Source organism: Pagrus major, chromosome 6 (assembly GCF_040436345.1).
Source record: "Pagrus major chromosome 6, Pma_NU_1.0".
Taxonomy (NCBI): Eukaryota; Metazoa; Chordata; class Actinopteri; order Spariformes; family Sparidae; genus Pagrus; species Pagrus major.
The window spans coordinates 22667032-22692116 of NC_133220.1; the positions used below are offsets into that span (position 1 = coordinate 22667032).

Below are 25085 nucleotides of genomic sequence, written 5' to 3' on the forward strand. Positions count from 1 at the left end.
TCATATTCCAGGTTTATTTAAAAAAAACAAGTTGCCGTCTCCTCACCCATTTTGTCCGGAAAACAAAACTTAAGTAGAGTACCACTAAGACATAACCAGTTTTCACACACAACTTCACATCAATGACAAAGATGATTTTAACAGGTGTATAAAGTGTAGAGTCGAGTACAGATATGTCAAATAAAGCTCTTCATCATTCCAACTTATCAGTCGTTATAGAACACAAGCACATGTCAAGAATTTCCAACCAAAATGTAATGTGTCCAATCTGAAAATAAAACAAAACAACAATGCTGTCTTCATATGTCTGCTTGTGTTGGACTACATCACAGTTTTCTCAGTGGAAAGTACAATAACTGTTGGGTTTTAGACTACAGATACACTTTACTCAATATACAGTAATTCTGCCTGAGACAGAACACGTCCCAACCTCCTGATTATTTGAAGTTATTAAAAAATAAATAATTCTTTTCATCACACAGATGACAGTAGTATTACATCCATAACACAGCCACCCTCACTCCCCTCAGGCCTCAATATGTGCAAACTGCAAGAGTTTAAAAAAGGTAGCACTTTATGCAAGGACCGTGAACAACAAAAAACAAGACAGTGTTTTGAAATGAGCACTTTATGAAAAGTGCAGCCGGTGTGACTCGAGTCTGATTTTAAAATCACCAGATGAATTGGAGGGAGCTCATGGCTGTTTAAACCCTCACCAGACAAACAGTCTGATGATCAACACAATCTGATTATTATTAAACTGAGGAGTTAAGTCATAAAATAACAGGTGGTCCTTCAACCAAAGGAATATATTTGGTGCTGAATGACTATTCAAATCAGGTCTCATACTGTCCTAATACAAAACATTTTCTTTTAGTCTTTCAAGGTCAAAATACTGAGCCGGGACATAAAAGCAATGCTGGGATCAAAGTGAATTTGCAGTAAAATTAGATCTACTGCATCTGCATACTGCATCACATCTTCCTCACAGAAACAAAATGTTTGCAATGACACTGGACAGAAATGATGCAATCACACAACAAACGTCACGATTCGTGCTTTGAGATTAAGCAGAGGATGGTCTGCTTTAGCATTTAAACATTGGTAGTCCATTTTTTGTGTTTTCTTTTGTTAAGACACATATGTCAATATAGTCAGGTTTGACAAACCTCTGTTGCAGAGTCTTGGCGATCTGGGTGCAAGTCACTTGATAAAACAGCCCTGGCTCAAACGCATTGTTGATTGTTTCTCTCATTAAAATCAACCTCACACAGCCCAAAGTGCACCTGTAAATAGACGTGGAATTCTTCTTCTTCGTTTCCCGGTGGGTATTAAAAGGCAGTCATCTTTGTTTTGAGTAGAACCGAGACAGAGTCCAAGTCCACACAGATGCACAACAAACACCCACACAGAAAACAAAACGCCAGAGGAATGCAAAATTAAAACTTTGTTCCAAAAAGAATAAGAATTAGAACAATTACTATGACAAAGAGAATCAAAATGACCAGCATCTTTCTGTTTTTCTTCTGATACTGTTCTGCCTGCAAAGAACACAGAAAGGAAAAAGTCAAATACTGTATTTCACTTGCTTTCCATTTGATGAGTTTTTCCATTTGCTGCTAACCTTTACTTCCACTGTACTACATTTTGAGGTAAATACAGTACTTTTTACTCCACTACATGTATATCCACTATATGATTTGCTGTGAGCTTTTTTTTGGATCCTATTTGGTGTCAACAGGAAATACATATTTTATTAATACCAATCTGAACTGTGATTTGTCAAAATTGTGATTAAAAAAGTTGACAGTTACCTAACCAAGAAGTCTAAATGTTTATGGAAACAAAGCATTTTGTATTTACCTTTTGTAACTGCTTCAATCCATCGTCTGTTTTAACACATGCCTGCTCCACATTGAAGTCAATTCTGTCAAGAACGGTGCCCTTGAAGAAGAAGAACAGAGAATTTGTTAGCAGAGGAAAATAATTTTAGATGTAGATTCTTTTTTTAAACAAAGGAAAAAGTGTTATTATATTCTAATAATATTAGGAGGTTTATTGTTGGCAGTTTGGTGCAGCACTGCCAGACAACATCTAACCTTCAAGCTCACTGACAACCCGACCCTTATACATGGAAGACAGGAAAGTTTATCTGTGGTGCCTCAGTGACTTGACTCATGTCATAATTCTAAAAACTGTGTGTGTGTGAACGTGTCACGACGGCTTCAAATACCTGTTCCACCACCATTCCAGCCAAGTCCCTGAAAATCTCATTCAGATCTGAGATGGACTGCACTATTTGTCGGATCTCCCTCTCTCGCTCTTCAACCATAACTGTGTTCTGCTCCACCAGCATCAGCTGGTCGTCTGTGAACCCCTGAAACCAAAGAATGACAGTCAGTGATTTTACAGTAACAATTCTTACTACAAATGCAGCAACACATTTTTCCACTGTGGCCAAATTTAATTTGATGTCAAAATAGAAAAGAAAAACAAGTACTGATGCTGTATTTAAATCATTATCAGTAGATTTTGGCTTACACCTTGAAGACTGAGGTAAAAAGAGATCTGTACATCAATGTTTAAAATAGCTTAATTATGATAAAAACTTGGTCAACTCATTTCTTCTTTTTTTAAAAATCCCTGGTTATGAACTGTAGAGAGAAATTGTTATGGTTTGGTTAAATTTAACCAAACATACAGTATACTTTTTTTTTCTATTGTCCTTTCCTGTCTTTTAGTGGGATTAACAGAAAGTTACCAACACTGATGTGCAAAAGTTGAATTTGTGTAACACAGTGGTGAGTGTGCATCCAGACTTTTAATGGATGTTTGTTTTTTACTTGTCTTGTTTGTCCTTGACTGTACTGTTTGTATTGTACTGTAAAAAGGTGCCTGAAAAAACAAAATTGTTGTGAAACTTTCAGAGGGCTTTATTTGACTGACTTAAAGAGATTTGAAAAGTCCATTCACCTTGTCATAAACAGCTAACTCTTCATCCTCTTCCATCAGGGGCCCAGAGTCAAAAAAGTGCTTTGACCTCTCCTCACGATTCTTCATACCTGGAATGTAAACATTTCACATGAAGCTTAGAAGGAATGAAAGCAAAACAACTTGAGGATAAAAGAGATGCGATACTAGAGAAGAACTGCAGTTCTTACGTTTTAGGTAGCCGGACTGTGTGTGCCTGAAATTGGTGGACAGCTCCTGCAGGCTCTGTGCCAGGGACGACACCACGTTTCTCAACAGCCTCTCCTCCTGCTCGGTGCAGTGGCCACAACGAGACTGCAAACCCGTCACGGCTCGCTGGCATCGATGAAACATCTGCAACGAACGAGCAGCGAGCAGTACTATATCATGCTGTTATGACTGTGTGCACAAGAAGAAATATGGAGCAATTAAAATTATTGAATATATGCAAACAATTCACTGTACCTGTGTTATCTCCTGCGTAGTGATTTCTATGGCATGCTCTTCCTCACTACTGTCATCGAGTGTAGGACGATTCATATGCTTGTCATGAAGTAAGGCAAGATCCTTCATCTTCTGCCGAACCCGTGTGATCTCATACTGGATCTGAAATGATGGTTAAAAGGATTCCAAACAGATGCATTTGTGAGCTTTAGGTTAAATCTGGAATCGGTCAGCCTTTTACCGATAGGTCTCTTTATTCTTGTCCCAGTTCAAAGTCTCTGTTTTACCTCATCAACCCCCTCTATCCATTTGGGCGGCAGTTTCTTGGTGACTCCAATGGCAGCTTCAGGATCCAGACTGATTCCTGACACCAGAGCCATTCGATCGTCAGCCATCTTGAAAAACATGGAAAACAAATGATGATTAAAACCTTTTATATAGGCTTATAATTCAACATGATGATGATCGAGGTCTACCATTTTAAGTGACTTAAGTAATTCCAGCATGAAGTGAAACAACAGTACCTCATCAAGCTCCTAATGTGATTGGCAGAGAGCAGATTGGTCCCATCCAATAGAAAACAAGGAAAAGGAGAGAAAAAGACAGAAGTGACAGGAAGTGAGCCCCGGAAATTTGACAGTTAATATCAAAGTAAGTGTTTCTGCATCCACCTCTATGAACAAATTATTATTTGGGAATGATAATCACTGTACAGCAGAGGTACATAAGGTCACCTTCACTTAATTCACATGTGTCTTGAGTTTGTGTATGTAAAACTAGAGTGTGAATGAAAAAATAAAATCATTAAAAGCAAGAAATAGTGGTAATAAAGAGAGAGGTTGAGAGGTTGAAATGGTTGCCTCAAGTAAGGAAATATTTTAAGACAATTTGAAATGAGTGGGAAGTTAACATTATTCCAGCAAAGTCAGTTATTTTAAACCTGAGTGTACAGCAGCTTCAGTAAGCTGAATGTACATATGGAAAACAGTAGTTGTAGTTGAGTCATTGCCTTTAAGACAGTGCAAATATACTTAAGCCTGTGGATATGTGATGTGTCATTGTACAACTGCAAAATGAAATGAATGTGGTATAATGCTACAAGAAAGTGACTTAGAGCAAAATAAATAAACAACTAAGTAACACCTATATTACATATCCTTTCTGTACATTACAGTGTGTTTTCTCTCTGACATTGGCGGAGAGTGCAGACACATTTAAATCAACACTGTTTTACAACATTGAAGAATGAAGCCTGATACAAAGACAACAGGACCAAACATACAATGAACAGACCGTTCAAAACAAATGAGATATAAGCCTACAAATATCATTAACATTTAACATTTTATGTCTCCATTTTAGCGATAAAACACACAACATGGTTTGAACAGTGTATTAAGTGTCCTGTAAGGACGTGAAAGATGGCTGCAGGGCAAAAAATACTTTAATACCAGCAGCAACACTTTCTCATATAAATCTGTATCAAAGTTAACTGTAGCTTAAATTATATTTTCATTAAGTAATAAGTGGTATAATGATGTACACATCAGTATAATGATGTGTACATCATTATACTGACTGTGTTTTGTCATGTTCGTTTGCTTGCAGTTTCTTATCATTTTCAAGCACTGTTTTCCATTTTATTTGTTCTCTGTCATATTGCTTCTTATCTGTTATCATTTTTACCCATTCTGTTTATTCGCTCTGCGATTATGCTCGTTGTTTCTGTTTGTTATCACATTTTTGCACCTATTCTGTTTATTTGTGCTCTCGATATCATTGAAAATGAGGGCTTGCCCTCAATGATTTTTCAAGATTTAAATAAAGGTTGAATGAATGAATGAATGAATGAATACGCAAAGGTAAAAAAACAGGATACCCTACTGAAGGAGCTCTTGTATAAATGCAGGTGACTGACTGAGTGATGAATGGGGGGACATTTTTGTTCACAGCAGAAATGACACAGCAGCTGAACTATCAAGCATTAATCATTTTTACTTTTCTGGAGTACCAGGCCACAGCATCGCCCCCGTTTTTTACTCAGAGCCTAAGTGCTGATGTTCCTGATGATCCTGAGGTAAACCCCAGCACGCCACTCTAAACTGCGTCATACACAGAGTTGCACTGACAAGCACTAATAAGCCAACGTCCATCCAGGAGTAAAATCAGCCTTTCCAAGCCGTCAGTAACGGCAGGAAAGGAAAAGTCATCAACCAGCTCAGCAGCTGAAATTCTGCAGTTTATTTTATGAACTGCGATACAGACATCCTCAACTGATGGGATATGCTCCTCACATGTTGAGTGCCTCTGGGTGTACAGGCTGGCAGAAATTAATCTACCTCAGCGAGCAATTAACTGGTTAAAATGTTCACAACTGGGTGCGGATGGTCAAACACATCCTACAGCTGCTTGCTGTGTACTTTTGTACCCAGCACCTAGTCTCCTCCATTAGACAAAAGGTGACCTCCAGAGCAAACACAGGAGAGCTCAAGCTTCTAAAAGTGAGTTGACTACCTTGTGCTTTGTAGTATTACAATGGTAATGCAGTTTAACTGGCAGTGTGGATGTAGATAATGACAGAAGTCTGAAATGGGGTGAAGCATTCCTTTAAGAATGACTGAATGTGAGTAATTTGGAAAGAAAAAATTGACATTTTTGCACTTGGCCCTGACACTGACAATATTGTGCAGACTGGCAGGTTGTGACTGATGAACATTTAATAGAGTTTCATCTTGAATGTTACTATAAAATTCAGTGTTTCTGCTGTAAGTTATATTCGTTCAGTCAAGAGCCTGACCGATATACCTGTCAGCCGGTATTGGCCTGTCTGTATAGATCATATCAGCACATATGACACCGATATGAAAACTTTCTCTTTTCCCCAGAACATAATGCAGAAACAGATACTGCATTATTAATCTCTGGTGCAGAATTTTGTCTTAAATTCAAAATGAAGTTGTCTGCTTTGATGTCATTTTCCATCCAGTAATGCCAGGCTGTAGGCTCAATTTCAGTGGCACGACAATCTCTGATGCAGAATCTTGTCTTATTCATCTCAAATGAGTTTCACACAAGGAGGTAGCTGTTGTACTGATTTAAAAGACAGCTATGGCTTCAGGCTGGTATCCAGTCCCCCTGCGTTGGGATATATTTAAATCGGCAGAAGGGAGAAAGTCAGATCAGCACATCCCTAATTCTCATTATTGAAGAACAGTTAAGAGGGGGAAATTAAGTCTTAAAGTATTGTAGAGAGTAGAAGTTTCACCAGAAAACTGCTGAGGAGCTTTCTTGGTTTTCATAATGGATCCACAAGAGGAAACCCATTATTTTTGAATGACAAGCAGCAGATTTCAGGAATTTTATACAGCAATTTTCCTCAGTTTATGTCAAACATTTTTATTAAAAACTAGAGGAGAACCCCAGCTATGTTCTAGGAGAACAATCAATTACAAGTCACAGGCACGATTTGATCTAGTCTAAATGAAATTACTACGTATTGGCCACAGCACACTTTCTACTAGGGAGGAGCACAATGTGACATTTAACAACATGCTTTAACGTTTTACAACATTTTATTTAACAATCTTATCTTTTATCCTAGAAATGAAAAAAATACAGACTACTACTTAGCAAGTTTTATTTATTTTTTGTACGTTTAGTGCAGACAATTAGCTATAAATGATAGAATAATATGCCTGACACTCCTCTACATCCTCCCTCATCACCTCACTGAGTCACATTAATCAGTCTTCAGGTGAAATTACGGGGCACAGAAATCTTCCTGAGTAATTATTAACAGCTACTAACACACAGTTGTATCTAGCTACCACAGCTCAGTGACTGGCTATATGCAAACACACACAGTAAAATGTCAAAACGATGCAGACCACTCACCGCAGCATTGCTACGTGTACTCAGACGGGGGTCGTATGTACTCACTTGCTCAGCCAATATCTGCCGGTTTTGGATTGCATTGTTCCGCATTAACAAGAAGGCATCGGTCAGACGCCTAGTGGCCATGACTGCCTTGTTTGGTATCTAAATTAACACTGGACAAAGTGCGGATCAGGCGATGATTTATTAAATTATGTCCACTGCCGCTGACCCGCAGCTAACACCGCTAGCTTTAGCTTTAGCTTTGCCTGCGATGGATGATGAGCAAAACTCGCGATACAGCGCCTACAGTGGACAACACACGACCTAAATACTATTCATCTGAGAGGCATCTCTAATACTTAAATTAAAAATAACAAACATGACCGAGAGTTTCTTCTCAATTTTTTTTGGCTTTAACGTTGGATTAGTAACGTTGCTCCGCTTGGACAGCTACGGAAGTAGGAAAACGTAAACACCTGCGTAACTACTGCTTCTTCTTCTACTACTCATTTACTGCAGCTGTCAGCTGTCACTGAAGCTCATTGTCGCCTCCTGCCGCCTCGGCGGAGAGACAGTAGTCTGTCTCTATTTACTATGATTATTTCCAAGATTGTTTTACAAAACAAGCAACAAAGTTTAGTATTGCCCTCAGAAACAATAGTCTGACAGCATAAAGTCCACTTGCTGGCTTTTTCCGGAGCTTTCAACTGTTTTAAACTGTCTTCATCAGCAGATTGTCATGGAAATGGATCTGTTGACCTGCAAGCTTAGTAGCTGTTATGATTTCATCCATAGCACTTGTAGGTTTTCTCGTCCAAATAAAAGTTAAAGCACCCATCCACTCCAAAATGTTGTTTTGTATGTTGTATGTTTGTACAGAATTTGGCACTATGGGTGTTTTCAAATTCATCTACCGCAAAAACTTTCTCTGAGTTAAATATGTGCACATATGTACCAGTCATAGTCTAACATGCAACGTACACAAGGATGTAAACCTGAAAATTTGAATGCACCCAGGTAGGTGACATCTTTTGTTGAACCTTGACTTGCCAGAGTCCATGTCAAATATAAGACATCCCATGTGAAAAACAGTGATGTCACATGCAGACATGTGACTCAAATCAATTAGATCAAGTCACAAGCTAGGCCCAAGTAATTTTTTCTCTGGCAAGTTAAGTAAAGTCAAGCCAAGCCACAGGTTGTGTCAAGTCAAGTCGAGTTAAGCAAGTCAAGTCCCAGGTCACATAACTTTTTCCCTACGCAGGAAAGTTCAGCCTACCTGCAGTATCCGGTTTTAATAAAGAGAAGATAGAAGGTATAAGTACCTGTCAAATACTCATAATATTGACCAAGTTATCCAACCTAATCAAAAAGTATGACAATGAATTTAATTTTTTTATTGAGATTCCATCAAATAAACATAATCAAACAAAAAACCTTTCTTAATTTCTTCTGAATCAAAAAGCATTCCCCCCATCTATTTTAAAGAGTGAAATACTGACAGCCAGATTAAAAAACAACTAAACTGAAAACATAAAATGAACTCAAGTCCAATTAACAATCGCTCAAGTCCACATCTGTGGTCACATCTCATACAAGAGACAAAACAGCATTTCAACTGACATATTTCACATGTGGTTTATGGATACTACTTATATTTGACATGTCAAAACATGGATTTCTCATTTTGTAAAGAACAGAGGTAAAAACAAAAGTTGCTAACATATGTACACTGTTCAGTATATGCAATTATAAGTCATTTAATATTTGGAAATGATTTGTATATATACCTGAACACATTACAAATGTATTATTATAGGAACATATGTGAAATAAATAACAAATCCATTGCAAGAGGGATGAATGTCTATTTATCCACTCACTGGCCCTGCATCTTTGGATGATCCGTTTTTTCTTTTCTGTGTCCACATGCCCACATTGCTTTCAGATTTGCACTAATAATCCTTTATCTTTATGTTTTTCCTCCTGACCCTGCCCTCACAGGTAAACCTTGCTCTTTTAGTTGGACACAGGTATTGGGACTTTTTCATTCATCATCCATTCTCTTGTCTTTCTTACCACAGAGGTACCTGCAGCGTCACTGCCTCACCGGAACAACCTTTGACCTGCCAACTGGTCCTCCTCTCCCAGTTTGTTTGATTTTATCTTCAATATATTGAGATTGCACTGGTTCAGCTTAACCTTATCTATGTTTGATTATGCTTCATGTACCTCAGCCTCCATTAAGCAACAGAATGAGCTCACAGTTTATTTTCATGCTTATGTTATTTAACAGCTTGATGAAACAACTTGCTGTCTCTTGTAAACTGCACAACAATGGCACTCTGCTCAGCTCATCTTAAAAGTTAAGGCCCGGCCTGAAGGCTGGTCTTCAATAACACTTCATCACCATGCATGTGAGTTTTGGGAGTTCACATGTAATATTTGGAGCCTGAGCTGAGCTGAGGCTTAGAGAGAGCCGCAGTATTTAGAGAAAGTGTTGGCTTGTTTCAGAGGGTACAACAAATCAAACAAGTGCGCGCGCCTGTTGCGCTTGTGTGTGTGCGCACACGCGCGAGGCGGTGCCACTATCTGTAATTATGTCGCTAAAAGCTCCTCCTCCGCCCATCCTTAATCCCTTATATCCGCTAATACCGCGGCAGACATTTACCCACAAGCACCAGCACCAGCTGCCGACAACCAACAAAGTTCCGTGTTGTGGAGCTCCGGACTGCTTTTTATTCACCTGCTGCTGAAGTCTGAGGAGAGACGAAGGTAAGAAGCCTCAGGTGTCCAGTCCTCCTCCTGTCTGCTGACTAAACACCTGTAGAGAGCAGAATGAATGAAGAAGTCGCATCTGTCAGGTAGTCAGGTACCCTAACTTTAAATTATAATCCTGTCTGATGGATGAGCCCTTTAAAATCTGGATGTTAATTGATAATTTCTGATCTGCTTCTCTCGGTGCCCTGTGCCTTGCTGATTAAGCTGGTTGGATATTAGAAAGTATCCTTTATGGGGTGTGCAGAGAGCACAGCTGCACACAATTACCAGCTCAGTCAACTCTATAAAGGCTGGAGTTTAATCTGTTTCATTTCCTGGTGGTGACAGTTGATTGCCCATCATTGGAGGCTGAAACTTTGCAACACACATGTTGTAATCACTTGTGGGCGCCTTCTCATCATGTCACATCTTGTTACAAACCTCTGATCCTTTTCTAAAAGTGTGAATCTGCATGATAGAAATGTCTTAAACTCATTAAATATGGTACAGTAGGTCTAATTTCAACCCAAGATTATCTTAAAATCTGAAACCAGACACTGTGGTTGATCAGTCTATGAAGAGAGGTGTGTTCTTGATGTACTGCTTCTGTGTGCAGTCGAAGGAATGGAGGCAAACCAGTTCACGTGAGTCACCCACACAACAGTGGGTGACCTAAGACATACCTCCTTGTTTCTGAGGCTTGTCTGGAGGTTCATGGTTGGGTTGTTCTCCCTGTGACAGCTTTCTTTTTGCTTATTCAGCTGATCGGCATGGCCTCGTCCGACGACACAGAGGGGACTCTGACTCCCGTGGATTTCATCCAGCTGCAGCAGTACATGGAGTGTAAGTCTCACCTTCTCACTTACTTCTACAATTCTTAGTTTTACTGGCCTGTCAATACTGAATGTAAAACATAAAGAGACCATCTGATTTCTGTAGCTCAGGCTGTCCTGGCTGTGTTGTCGGGAAAAGCAAAGAAAGTGTCTCTCTTTTGGGAAATCAATCGATAAATAGAGTTCAAATTAGAGCGCGACTGATATATTGGTTAACGAATATGATCAGCTGATGTTGGTCTATCACAGTTATATCGACCTAAATGTTGACGATATGCGCTGTTACATATCTTTGTCATAAGTGTTTGATAACCACATTTTAGGGATCATTGCAAAAATCTGTTCATATTGGCCAACATATTGCTGTGGTGATTCTTTAATCCTTGATATCGGTTTCAGCATCGGCCCCCAAAATCCAGTATTGGTCGGGAAGTGTGCAACTGCCTTTTTATCCATTTATGACTGAAATCATGGATATAAACAATACTGATTTGTAGTGGTGTAATGAAACTACAAGTGCATTAACTTAAGTACACTTCTGAAGTACTCCTACTTTACTTAAGCATTTTCATTTTATCTTACTGTATACCTCTGCTACTCTACATCCATCTGACAGCTACAAGTTACTTTGCTGATGAAAATTTTAATTACGAAACATATAATCAGCTGATAAAATGTGACACAGTGTTCCAGATTAAATCACCCAACTGCATATAATGTAATAAAAAATTAGTTCCAGCTAGAACTGCAACAGTAAAATACTACTTCCACATTAATACAACAGTAACAACAGTTAAATTATTTAATGTAATATATTTTATTCTTATATTTCACCTTTATTTTACCAGTAAGTCCCATCGAGGTCGAACATCTCTTTTACAAGAGCGATCAGTCCAAGGTATCAGCTGTACAAAATCACAACATAATAAAATGCAACATATAAAACATAATATACAAAAATCCACAATAAAACAGGAGAACAGATGATCAATAAAGTGGCCTCTCAAGAAAAACAACCACATGCCTCCTTCACCACATTCATAATGATGCCCTTAAATTCATCAATAGATATACGTGTGTGTCTAATCTCAGATCTCTTTGCCAGTTATTCCATGACCAAGGTGCACAGTATGAACATCTGTCAAAACCCTGTAGGGGCAATAAAGAGCAACCACTTGGATGAGCGTCGCTGGCAACTCACAGAGCTTAGACAGGGAAGGGTACAAATGTAATTTAGAAGTTAAACCAGCATGGTTTTATAGATATAAACATACCACTGCTGTTGTCTCTGAGGGGTCAATGATGTCCCCCCAAGTCGTAAAGAATGCAATGGTGACTAAGAGGCTTTGCTTTTGTAATAAAACATATAGATGCATTGTACACTGAGTCATGACTATGGTTTTGAATGCAGGACCTTTACCTGTGTTCCTACACACTTTTATGCTACTTTTACTTCGGTTAAAAGATCTGAATACTTCGTCCACCATTGACAGTTTCTAACAATAATGATGTTGTGATGAACTGAACACACAATAGTTGGATCCAAGAGTTATGGAGGTAGAAGAAAGAACAAAGACAAGTAAATGCAACTGAAGATGAGAAGAACAAGAGTTCACACACTTAAATCAATCAAAAATATTATTTTAATCTTATTCTTTCAGTTTGTACTGTGTGTCCAGCCGGGGAGAGTAAAGGAAAGTAAAATGCTGAAAGAATGAGGATGGTGAATTGTACTTCTGTGTGCTAAATGTATTGAAACTGAAAGATTAAATCTGACTAACGTGTCCAAACGTTCTTCGTGCTGAGGGATCACTGATTTACTTCCATGTGTTTCCACTTACTTTCAAACTTGAGAATCTCTCCTTTGGGAGATCAGTCACTTTTCCCTAAAAGGGAAAGCAGCAGTCGTCACTAAGCATCAGACGTCAGCATCGTAACATAAATGACTGAGGAGGTTCCTCATATTCACGCACCATCAACAAAGAAAAACCCTCCATTATGTTTCTCTCGAGGATCGTTCAGCATCAACACAATAGAGCTAAAACCTAAAACAACACGTCCTAAATGTGAGTGCATGCTTACAGAATTTGATAGACCTGTTGACAGGAAGCTAAAAGTGTTACGAGGCTAAAAATGTTCTGTGTACACTCAGAGGCTTTGAAAGAAATGAAATGGGTGTGTAGGCTTTTAGTGTCCGGTGGGTGAAGGGTGGGGGTGGGGGTGGGGGGGTGGGGAGTATTTGCACTGTTGGATAATGGATGAATAATTACACCCGCTCCTCTCTGGACCTGAGAACAGCACCGCTGTGTGTGTTACCTCTGACAGCAGGGTACATACAGTGCGTCCATGTCCACAATTAGTGATGATCTGACATTTGCTTCCTGTTTTAGCACTCAGGAGCCATGTAATTAATGTGTGGGACAAATAGGCAAATAGCTGAATGGTTACTAAGCTCCTCTCTCCTCAGTTTGAACATTTTTTAATCAGTCCATTGGAACATTTTATCCTTTTCTTATGTTGTTGTTGATTGTTGATTCACTTTCTGACCTCTCTTTGCAGACAGCACTTTGAGTGTGAAAGATGTGATTAAGGAGTTTCACCCCGGGGGTCGGCTGGCTCAGCACAGCTTTGGAGAAGTGAGTCATGCACCAGTTCTTTTTCGGGACAAAGATACACGTGATGACACTTTATTTTAGAGGGCAGTAATTTCCCGTTTCTTCTGATACATTTTGTGGGAAGTTTATGGAAAAGTACTATTAAATTTGGTTTTAATTAAAGCTAAAAGACTAATCAAAAAGACAGTCTTCTGTAAAACCCAAGTTTATAAGTTTATTATTTGTTTAATATTGGAAACTTCTACTCTATTCTTATAATATGCACTCAGTTACATTAGCTGTTATATGGGAAACTATCGAGAAATGATCCCAGTAAAATTACATTATTATTGTGAGTCTCCTGACAATGACTCTCATGTCTTTCCACAGTGCGTCGATGCGCAGGGCTTCTGTCTCTTTCTGAAGACCTACCTAGAGGTGGACGACTTCCCTGCAGATTTCTGCCAACGCCTTTTTTGCTATTTTCAGCGTGTAGAGCAGGATGGAGCCGCAAAGAGCACTCTGCCTAAAGCAGGTACATTACCTTGAAAAACTCATCTACTTGTTTACAGCATTAAAAGATAGGCACTGAGCTTGAGAGTATTCGCTTTTATACTGCAGAACTACAAAAAAATCGTGCCGTTTATCAAAAGGTTCTGTCCATTTCTTCACTTTTTTTCAGGTGGTGTTTTTCTTCGTGATGTGTCCTGTTACTTCTCAGTGCTGGAGGAAAGACAGCCCCGAGAGAAGCTCGAATGTTGGTTTAATCGACCTTTTACACCATTTCTGAGAAATGTTTATTATTGTACAACTGCATTGAATGAATGTTTGTTCAATGGTTTGATTACTGACTGACTTTGTTTTGTTTCTAGTTACATTCAAACTTTACGATAAAGACAACAACGGACTCCTCGACAGCTCTGTAAGTTACTCAAGATCACTCATAAGTTACTCAAACTGTTCTGTTTGTTTTAAGGAACATACAGGATTTCAGAGGTGGGAAGTTCTTCTGTTTTTTATCTGATACTGTTCTGCCTGCAAAGAAAATGGAGTCAAATATTGTATTTCACTAATAAATTAGGTATTGATCGATATGTTTATTTCAGGACCGATACTATTAGAATTCAAGGAAGACCGATAACTGGATATTTGGATTTGATATTTGAGTATTTTCATTTTCTACTACTTTATACTTCCACTCCACAACATTTTCAAGGCAAATATGGTACTGTTACTCTTCTACATTGTTTGGATAGCTTAAGTTACTAGTTACTTTGCATATTACATACTGCATCAGAGCCATAGCATCACATTTTTTAATTTATTTATTTTATTAGTAATCGGATTACAAAAGCACTGATTCTGATAATCAGTAAAATGCTGAATATTGGATGCAATAATAGGCTACAGTATTTTGCACATTAATTTTAAGATGGTTAAGGTTGCACCAGTATCCGCTGTGAATGTAAACCTTGTTGTCTCTCCATCAGGAGGTGGATCGTATAATCACCCAGATGATGCGAGCTGCTGATTACCTGGGCTGGGACGTGACTGAACTCAGACCAGTATGAGTCCCTTTATGATGTCTTTTTCATTTTTAAGCTTGTACAGGATTTTTTTTTTTTAAAGAGAAAAAAAGATGGTGTCTACACAGAAGCTGGATGATAAATAACCAGCAGATGTTTTTGTAATTGGACAGGTGCTCAAAGACATGATGACAGCCATCGATGTGGACGACAGTGGGACCGTCACTCTGGAGGAATGGGTGAAAGGAGGCATGAACAATGTGCCTTTACTTGTTCTGCTTGGACTGAAGGTCACAGAGCAAACATTTGACTTCACTTCATAACCAACATCAGTGTGATCTTCCTGTTTTTCTTTTCTTTCATCCTTTGAAACGTTTTCTCTCGCCCTCGCCCACAGGTGACAGAGAGAGATGGCCAGCACATTTGGAGTATGAAGCACTTTAACAAGCCGACCTATTGTAGCGTGTGTCAGAGCATGCTGCTCGGCCTCGGGAAGCAGGGACTCTGCTGCAACTGTAAGCCCTCACACCTGCCATCAGGGGGCAGCCACGCGCCTCACACACAGTACTGGTGAAGCGGAGGCGTCCCATCTTTTCTAGTTACAGGAGAAAGTGCTTCAGTTTAAGCAGTCTCTTATCTTATCTGAGGAATTTCTAGAGAGAGTTAAACTGATTTGGAGTACAGGACAATATCAAATCCAAGACTGACGCTGTCTGAAGAATTAGTTTCATCTTATAAGTGACTATTGATCTTTAATACAGTAGAAAACAGAAAACAGTTTTTTTCTAATTATCATATGAACATGTCTATTAAAATCGACCATTTTGATGAAGGCAGGGTAGTTGAAAAGGTTTTTATGACAAGAGATCTGCAGCCTGTTTGATTTTGACAGACTTGGCATCAAAAACTGATCTGCATCTTGTTGTGTCTTAATTCTCAAAATGAGAAACATTTTCTCAAAACCTGAGCTAAATGAATGCAAATCAGGTTTTCTTGATACATCAGCAGTTACTGTGTACTTAAACTAAGATTGACTCAAAATCAACCTTATTTTTAAGACAGATTACTGTAATAGGAGCAGCAGCAGAAGTGTTTGGTGTTTCAGTTCATATCAACAAAGAACAAAATAATTTATTCCAGTTTTAAATCGCAGATAAACTCAGATTTGTCTTGAACTCATTAATCTCTGTAATTTTTTCTTCTTCAGGTTGCAAGTACACCGTCCACAGTCAGTGTGCCAACAAGAATCCTGAGGCCTGCGCTCGTACCTTCGTCAAATCTAAAAAGGAGATTGGTGTAAGGACCACAACAACCTCACTTCATTCGTAGAACCTCACGTTGATTTGGTTTTCAAACTTACATTTTCAGGAGTTTTTGACTTTTGAAGTCTGGTGATATTCTATAGTTTTGTTATTATCAGACAAGACAATACAGATGAAAAGACCAAAATCAACAATGCATTAGTCCGCCTCTCAGTTCTTACATCACATCTTTTCAAATAAATTTGGGATACTGGGGCTTCTGGATACTTGGATTAGGTAAGCCAAGCTTTTTTTTTTTTCAAGTTATCATCTACTTCACTTGTTTAGGAGAACGCTTAAACACTGTTTTGCTGTGAAGCTCCAGAGATGTTTTGTGGACTATGAAACTTCACCCGACTTTCCATCGGCATGGGGCTGAGTGTATAATGACTGAATTTTCATTTTTGGTGAACTTATCCTTTAAAATAAACCATGCATGTATTGTCTAGTATGCATGTAAACTGAAACAAAAGAAAATGCCAACCAGTCACAGACAATAAAAAAAGAAAAACAGAATATCACCAGACTCCTTTAAAGTCTTTTTGTCACATCAGATAAAAACTTAAGAGTAAGCAGTCCCTTGATTTTTTTATTGTTTTTATAGAACTACAGTTTTCTAGGACAAGCTGATATTTGTCATTTGAATTAATTCACGTCAGTTCTCTTTTCACTGACCAAAAACCAAATGGCAGCAGCAGTAAACACATTAACAACAGGGAACATTACAGTGCATTAGTCAGTAATAACTGAGACCCATCAGTGTTTTTTTAAGTGCGGATTACAGCCAGCACATTCTGCTCCGTACATCTGTTAAAATATCCTGATTTTTGCACAAGCGTAGACAATGATCTGTTCACTGTCCTTTTCCGGTACAGAGTCACAGCCAAAACTCACTGAATCACACTGTCTTTAATGGATCACAACACAACTGAACTGGCCAAATTATCCTCAGCTGCTCTGGAAGGTTTGAGGAGCTAGTGTGCTTTAGCATATTTGATCTGGTGATGCACGTCAGCCTGTCGATGGTTATCCAAAAAGTCATAAATCTGAGGCCTTCTGAATCTGACTCTTAATAACACTTATCTGAAGGAAATAAGAAATAGTGATGTGTTACACCTTTTCACCTCTCTTTCCTGCTCCTCTGTGTCTCAGGTAGCAGCTCACGACTGGATCAGAGCTGACTGTAACTCCACCAAGTGTCACGTCTGCCACAAGAAGATCAAAACTTTAGCGGGCAGACGTTGTGTGTGGTGTCAGGAGATGGTGAGGACTGTGTTTGTTTCTGTGGACATTAACGAATGCATTAGAGGGAGGATGTTCACTGAGTCTCGTCTCTCTTTTAGCGTCATGATGAGTGTCTTTTATCCGGCTTATCGACCTGTGATTGTGGGCCACTGAGAGATCATATACTGCCTCCATGGGCCATATATGCCGTCTCAAAGGTAAAATGAAAAGAAAACCAAAAAAACACCAACACGCTCTAGCAGATTTTTTGATTTTTCAGATTATTGTGAGTTAATTGTCTGTTGTTTCCTGCAGGAGGAGGACACCAGCTTGTTAAATGTCACTCCTGATGGCCATGTCCTGCAGGTCTGCTGTTATTAAATCGTCCTACACACTTTTATTCCTTTTCCAACTGTACACCCATGTGTTTTCCCTGTGAGGTTTCTTTCAAGTTGTCTGCGCAAACTACCATCTGCATATCACCACTTTTGGGAGAATCTCCAAATTTCATGATTCGTCATCTTTAAAAGGACTGTTCCAGTGGGTTTGTTGGTTCAGATCAGTGTGTTGGACGAAGTCATTGTGACTTCCGCTTCTTCAGGGACATACCCACTGATCCAGTGTTTAAAGGTCCATTGTGTCGGATTTATTGGCCTGTAACAATGAGAACATGACTCATCTTAAAGGTGCAATATGTAGGAATTGGCCAGCTGTCTAATTCTACTCCAAACAAATAGGGGGCAGCATGTCACGAGAGTACCTGGTAACGGCTGCTAACTGTTTCCTCTAGCGGTTCGGACTGGGAGCTCATTTCTGCTAATAGATCCTCCTGAATCCTACACACTGGACCTTTAAGTTAAAAGGACCAGACCCTCACCTGATATGAGCTTGAAAAGGGGCCGTTGTTTTGTTACATACCTCCTTTATAAAGAGCAACATCTGTCAGGAGCTTCAAATCATGTTGGTTTCAATCTATTGCAACAATAACAAGTTGTCATGGCAGGCTGAAAAGATTAGAGAGACACTTCCCTTTAAAATATTAGTTTAAGTACATTTTTGAACATTCACTGCCAACGTGTTTCTGTTGAATATTCCCAAAATGTAAATATCTATCCTGGAGATTACAGTTTATCATTATAATGTTTAAATATTAAAGAAAGCAACGTTTTTTTAGTCGAGAGACGCAAACATGAAACACAAAACATAAAACCAAAATCTTATTTATTCAACTCACAGCATGTGTCCTTATCCCTTAACATATTATAAATGTGTTTTTCCAGATGAGTTACATAACCAATCGGATCTTTATCTTTTTCTTCAGATTGTTCCGATTCCAGACACCCACCCTCTGCTGGTGTTTGTAAACCCAAAAAGTGGCGGAAAGCAGGGTGAACGGTAAGCAGCTTTAAATATATGCTTCATGTGCAGTACTGCTGAAAAAATGTGTACACTTTTAGATGTTTTCCTCCTCAGTTACACTAAAATTATGATGTTTTGCAGACCATTGTTGTGCAGTACATGTGTTGGGATACCAATGTTATTGCTGGTAATTTATTGTTTAAAAATAATATTGACAGTTAATCTATGATTCCTCTTCATAAACCTTTCTTTTACGCATGTTTAAGAGTAATCGATTGATTTTTATGTCACTTTTACAATATGAATATGGGCCCTCTCATGTTCTTTCCGCCTGGATGTGTTGTTTAGTGTGTGTTGTGTTTTCTGTGTTTTCCACAGAGTGCTCAGGAAGTTTCAGTACCTGCTGAACCCGCGTCAAATCTACAACCTCTCCAACGGAGGTCCTGCTCCAGGGTACAGCAGACTTTCACCACTATGAGACTTATAATTGGACTGTACGCTTCATTTGTTTCTTCACATTAATGTTGTCATTGTTTCTACAGACTACACTTCTTTCGCAATCTGCACCAGTACAGGATCTTGGCTTGTGGAGGCGATGGCACCGTCGGATGGCTCCTGGATGCTATAGGTACTTTAGGTCATTTCTTTTCAGAGGTTTATTGAGATAATAATCTCTAAGGTTAAAGAAATGTACCTGTGATTTCAGACAAAGAAGACCTCCAGGTGCGTCCTCCAGTAGCTGTCCTGCCTCTGGGCACTGGGAATGACCTGGCTCGCTGTCTACGCTGGGGAGGAGGTAGAACCAGCAACACATTACTTCAACCATCACTGAGGTATTCGCACCGCCACTGGAGACTTAATTAATACACATTTTCTGCTTCTTTTTAATGCCACAAAAGGCTACGAAGGAACGGGCTTGAGAGAGATCCTGAAGGAGGTCGAAGCTAGCGAACTGGTTCTCATGGACCGCTGGCGCATCCAGGTGATACCGGAAGACCCCCAAGAGGCAGGAGACCCTGTGCCCTACGAGATCATCAACAACTACTTCTCTATTGGAGTGGTGAGTCACCACCTCCGCAGAGAGGAATAATAACATCACACATGTTGATTGATTGAATTTTGATTGAATGAAAATGTGACTATCTTGCCTAAAAAATTAGTTAAAGGAATAATTTGTTTTTTTTTAAGTGGGTTTGTAAGGGGTACTTAGTCAGTCGATGGCGGTGGCAGCAGAAGAACTACCATATAAAGCTAGTGCTGCTGTAGACTATCCTCTCTTTAAAACCACCAGACTGCTTTTACAAAAACAATAATTTAACCTCACAAAACACGTGAGTTGCTGGTTAGCTGATGCCTCAATCGGTTAGTTAGTTTGTTTTATTGATTGATTTCTGTGTTTGAAAGGGTTAGTTCTGACACACCGTAGTCACTCCATAACTCAAACAAACTAACCTGTTAAGGCAGCGGTAGACCAGCAACTCTTGCGTTCTGCAAGGTAAAAATGCTGTTTTTGTCAAAGGAGTCTGGTGGCTCTGAAGTAGTGTTTTTGTGATATACCGGTATTGACGATAACCATGATATTTAAAAATGAAATAGTTTTTCTGTGACCGTCGTTCACAGCAGTACAGTGCTTAGCTTCCTACACTGGTATTCCTGCTGCGTCTCAAAACTGGGGGTGCACCAACCGCCTTCTACTGTAGGTAATACACTGACTACGGAGGAGTACTTTATACAACCCCACTGCAAAAAACCAGAACTATCCCTTTAATATGATTGCCTGTGTTTCCATGTGTGCAGGACGCCTCTATTGCTCATCGCTTCCACTCCATGAGAGAGAAACACCCCCAGAGGTTCAACAGCAGGTGAAGATTCACACTAACTGAGTGAACCAAAACTGTTTTCTAGTGAAGCAGAGTTTATAATCAATAACGTTTTTGTTCTCTGTTGTTTTTAAGAATGAAGAACAAACTTTGGTATTTTGAGTTTGCCACTTCTGAGACCATCTCCGCCTCCTGCAAGAATCTGACGGACTCATTTATGATTGAGGTTTGAATTTTGAACACCAAAACGAATCATCTGACGCTCACATGACGGCTAAAGTTTCTTCAGTTCTGTACACAGAAAACAATTGTTGTTTTGCTTCTACCAGTGTTGTGGGAGAACTCTGGACCTGAGCGGCATGTCTCTGGAAGGCATAGCTGTCCTCAACATACCCAGCATGCACGGAGGCTCCAACCTCTGGGGCGAGTCCAAAAAGCCTGAGGGTGTGCCAAACGTGGAGTCCAGTGAAGTCATCACTGATCCTGAACTGCTGAAAACAATCTCACAAGGTGCATGATCTAACATGTCATTTTTAGTGTCCAAATGTTGTCAATAAGCCCTTCCTGCCTTCTTGCATGTGGTTGTCATCAGCTTATTTGAATTGGATCTGTGCATGTTGTTGCTCCGCAGATATAAGTGATAAGCGTATGGAGGTGGTGGGGCTGGAAGGAGTTATAGAGATGGGGCAGATCTACACTGGACTGAAGAGCGCCGGGCACAGACTGGCACAGACTTCCCAAATTACCATCAGGTTCTGTATTTTTACCTTCAGGTGTTGGGCTGTAACTAACGATTATTTTCATGATATTTTCACCACTAATCAATTAAATGTTTAGTCTATAAAGTGTCAAGAAATTATGAAAAATGCTCAAAACCCAAAGACTCTTCATTACTATTATAAATGACAAAGAAAAGCAACAAGTCTTCACATTTAAGAAGCTGGAAATGACCACATAGTGAAATCATAAAAATAACATTAAAGATTATAACAAAGTTGTATGTGGCTGTGTTTTATCCCTCTCTTTGCTGTCTGCTGTCAACATACACACACCTGACATAATGCTCACACACAGTATAAACAGTAGAGCCTAATTAAATCTCATTGTCTCTCCTCCCTCTGTGCAGGACTATCAAAGCCCTGCCCATGCAGATCGATGGGGAGCCCTGGATGCAGCCTCCATGTACCGTAAGTGTTATTAACCAGTCTAATCCAATGCCTCAACTCAAGACTCAGATATTACATATTAGATTCAATAATGCAAGTGGTTACAGTGTTGTATGGTGCAGCTTAGTTGAGTTCATTCATACATTTATTTTGAATACTGTAGCTGAGACACGTCACTTCTACAGTAAAGCAAAACATACACCAGCCTCCTTAACACACACACAAAATCAAAAACAGCTGCCAGGTGAGATAATAAAATACTCTGCTCTCATTGATAAATATTGGTCTGAACTAAATGATCTGAACTCTCTAAAACTGTCTCAACAAAAACTGAACATTGCAACCTTCATGAAGTGAGGATTTATTGCACGTCTGTTGTATTGAAGTGCATTAGTTTTAGCTACATGTACCTTTTATATACTGTCAGCTTAGTGTCTGGAGCCAGTGAACTCTCCTTTACTCACTGATTCAGCATCTGACGTCATTTAAAGCCAGGTAGGATTGACTGCTCACGCTGAGGGTGTATACTGGAGCTGGGCCAGAGAGAGCTGCTGTAACACAGGAAGTGATGTGTCTTCAAAGTAAAAGCACACATTTAGTTTATTTTAGGACAAAGGGAAGAACCGATATTTATTCCTCCTCCTATGTATAATTTTGCTCTTATTGAATGTAAAAGGCTGCATTCCCTGTCATGCTGCTTCCTCTTTTTGTTTTTTAAGCTTGTTTACATATTGCTGTTGTTTGAGTTTGTTGATAAAGTTGAGGGGATGAAAGAAAAAAGATAAAGGGAACAATCTTGCTCTAACTAAGGGCAGAGTATTTGTTTCACCAGACAATTTGGAAGGATTTATCATTTATCAGAGTTTTTTGAGTAACTTATCAATTGCAATGTGCTGATCAGAACAATTTAAATGAATATGAACACAAATATAAACTTTTTTTTTTTTTTAACAAAATTGTGTTTTTTTTTTATTCATCATAGATCCACATAACTCACAAGAACCAGGCTAACATGCTGATGGCTGCAGCAACAAAACCATCTGGCTTCTTTCATCTCAAGTAGATTTTATGTTTCCACTGCGTCGTCCATCACAGCAGACCACCTATATTATTCTGAAAATGATGCAGGATGAGTATTTAAAAGAGATGATCCATCGCTGAGTGTGTTATTGTATGTTTTTATTGTTAAGTATTAGTGTGTATGTATATTTACATTATGTCAGACACTGTCGGCAGAGACCACACTGACAGACCAAATCAAAAGTGCACGCTCAGTCTGATCGCTGCTATTGTGTGCCAACTAAATGTAACGCATTCATATTTTGTTAATGTAAATATAAGAGCAGAGCATGTTGTGTTTCAACAGTATATGGATAAAGTATATAGTTGCTTATTTTATGTCATGATAGCTTATAACTTAGTGTCTTGTTTCATGTGTAATTCCTGATGCAACTGGTGATGAACCGGCTTCGTTCAGCCTTCAGAAGCTCACTAACGTTGTCCAACAACACTTTCCTAGCTGCATGTTCTCCTGTCTGTTAATGTCAGTGTTCATCCAACTGAAAAAAAAATGGATTTATCGTGTCAGTGTTTTTAGAGTTTCTGAAATAGGTTGAAGAAATAACATGAGAAACACTTACTGAATGTGACTGAACGTGGTTTTATAAAGATGTGCTTTTCAGTTATAAATGAGTCCTGAAAGTACTTGGCTGAGAGGCTTTGATATAACTCCACTGACTTTAGAATCAATAACAGCTTCCTATTGTATTTAATACATTAAGGTGTACTAGACAAGAGTAATGTTAGTTTTCTTGGTATTGGCATCCTGTAACTCTGCTGACAATTTATGTCTTTGCATCATCTTTTAAAGGAAACATATTATGCTCATTTTTCAGGTTCATAATTATTTTTTCAGTTTTCTCATACTGTCCAGTGCTGCAGCAATGTATTCCCCCCTGTCTGAAACACTCTGTTTTAGCTCCTGTCTCTTCAAGGACCCATTTCTGAATACCCAGTCTCCTCTGATTGGTCAGCTCACACATGCCTGAGCCAGAACCGTGTCTTTGGTCAGCTCTGTCGTGGTTTCAGCTTCCAGTTAGCTTCACTTCTACTGTGAATATAGACATAAGTTACACAAATGTGACAGGGTGTTGTAGTGATGTCATGCAGTTGCAGAAATTTTATTTAATTTTATACACTTCAGGAGCAGTGTTTTCTGTGGGAGAGAGGAGCTCCTGTTGGCACGGACTTTGATCTTTTTAACTTTCAAGATCTTTTACATGCACAAGAGCCTAAATAAAACACTGGAAAGGAAGGGGAAAGGGAAAAAAGCATAATAGGTCTCCTTTAAACTAGATTTTCACATTGATTAAGACATGGTCATGCAAATAAGATATAAATGTTATGTGACAGGAGAAATGTTTGAAAAGTATGCTAAGCTTATAAGATTTTGTTTCAGTGATCTGCATAATGTGTCAACTTTTCAGTGTACTTGTATACACATGGCATGCTTTCATGTTCATTTATTTTCTTGTCTAAATGTAAAATTGTGTAATTGTCTTTCGCATGTGTGTCTTGACAATGCTGAACAGTCATGAGGCTCATTTAGCATCACGCTGACAACATTTATTGAATTGTCCTCAGACTACCTGGTGAATGGACAGATAAAGGAAATGATTACAATCTGTTGCCCCAATACAAGTTTTTGTTTAAAAAGGAATTGGATTTACATGTGTCTTGTAATAATACACTGTCTGACTTTCAAGCAGCTAAATATTAAGCTCTTAAAGGAGTTGTTACAGTGGAATGAGAAATCTTGTACTATTTTAAAGGACAAATGGCAGCATACCTTAAAGACTACGTATCTCAATCATACACTTCTTACAGCAATGTAGAAAAATTTGCCTGTAAAAACATGTATGACATGTACTCTCATGCTTGTCAGAAAGAATGTTTATCAGCACTGAAGAATGCTCATATTTCAAAGTACCGACTTGTGTATTTATTCGCAGTATTGTGTATAAGCAGTATGACTCTACATGCAGCCCACTTATTGAAATTTTAAAGTTTCTTAAATCGCCTTAATACCACAGCATGACAGCTACAATGAGGCAGGCTTTGTGTCGGTGTGGGAGAGGAAGCAGGAGGACTAATCCAGAACTAACAGCAAAGGTTTACCGCGAGTTCAGTGTAGATGACGTGTGTGTGCGTGT

The 25085-nt window shown here is 39.0% G+C and overlaps 2 protein-coding genes across 4 annotated transcripts; one reads left to right on the forward strand and one right to left on the reverse strand.

The window, feature by feature from the left end:
* On the reverse strand, window positions 1–10073 carry stx16 (syntaxin 16). Of its 3 annotated transcripts, XM_073468282.1 has the most exons (9): window positions 7309–7514; window positions 3939–3950; window positions 3702–3809; window positions 3436–3576; window positions 3162–3324; window positions 2974–3062; window positions 2234–2377; window positions 1864–1944; window positions 1433–1541 (listed from the first exon to the last, which is right to left on the reverse strand). In XM_073468282.1, the coding sequence occupies exons 1-9, from the start codon at window positions 7432–7434 to the stop codon at window positions 1440–1442; spliced, it is 966 nt and encodes a 321-aa protein (XP_073324383.1). In that variant the 5' UTR covers window positions 7435–7514; the 3' UTR covers window positions 1433–1439. The 3 variants fall into 3 exon arrangements, with proteins under 3 accessions (XP_073324382.1, XP_073324381.1, XP_073324383.1); XM_073468281.1 differs by lacking the exons at window positions 3939–3950; window positions 7309–7514 and adding an exon at window positions 10037–10073 and having other exon boundaries at window positions 1–1541; XM_073468280.1 differs by lacking the exon at window positions 3939–3950 and having other exon boundaries at window positions 1–1541; window positions 7354–7514.
* Window positions 9934–24859, forward strand: dgkab (diacylglycerol kinase, alpha b). The gene is made up of 24 exons (XM_073468279.1): window positions 9934–10065; window positions 10812–10893; window positions 13443–13519; window positions 13868–14012; window positions 14160–14234; window positions 14350–14399; window positions 14968–15042; window positions 15177–15293; window positions 15401–15518; window positions 16211–16299; window positions 17457–17567; window positions 17648–17746; window positions 17844–17894; window positions 18850–18923; window positions 19266–19340; window positions 19430–19515; window positions 19594–19683; window positions 19787–19947; window positions 20685–20749; window positions 20843–20933; window positions 21037–21217; window positions 21339–21459; window positions 21834–21894; window positions 22856–24859. The coding sequence occupies exons 2-24, from the start codon at window positions 10821–10823 to the stop codon at window positions 22934–22936; spliced, it is 2166 nt and encodes a 721-aa protein (XP_073324380.1). The 5' UTR covers window positions 9934–10065; window positions 10812–10820; the 3' UTR covers window positions 22937–24859.
* Window positions 24860–25085: the final 226 nt, after the last annotated feature.

What these genes read in the sequence shown, in the direction of transcription:
- dgkab (XM_073468279.1), top strand. Translation starts at nt 10,821, where the DNA reads ATGGCCTCGTCCGACGACACAGAGGGGACTCTGACTCCCGTGGATTTC. An exon ending in GTGTGTGGTGTCAGGAGATG is followed by an intron (nt 17,568 to 17,647) that starts GTGAGGACTGTG and finishes TCTCTCTTTTAG; the next exon opens with CGTCATGATGAGTGTCTTTT. An exon ending in CCATATATGCCGTCTCAAAG is followed by an intron (nt 17,747 to 17,843) that starts GTAAAATGAAAA and finishes TGTTTCCTGCAG; the next exon opens with GAGGAGGACACCAGCTTGTT.
- stx16 (XM_073468282.1), bottom strand. Translation starts at nt 7,434, where the DNA reads ATGGCCACTAGGCGTCTGACCGATGCCTTCTTGTTAATGCGGAACAAT. An exon ending in CTACGCAGGAGATAACACAG is followed by an intron (nt 3,325 to 3,435) that starts GTACAGTGAATT and finishes CGTTCGTTGCAG; the next exon opens with ATGTTTCATCGATGCCAGCG. An exon ending in GATTGAAGCAGTTACAAAAG is followed by an intron (nt 1,542 to 1,863) that starts GTAAATACAAAA and finishes TGTTCTTTGCAG; the next exon opens with GCAGAACAGTATCAGAAGAA.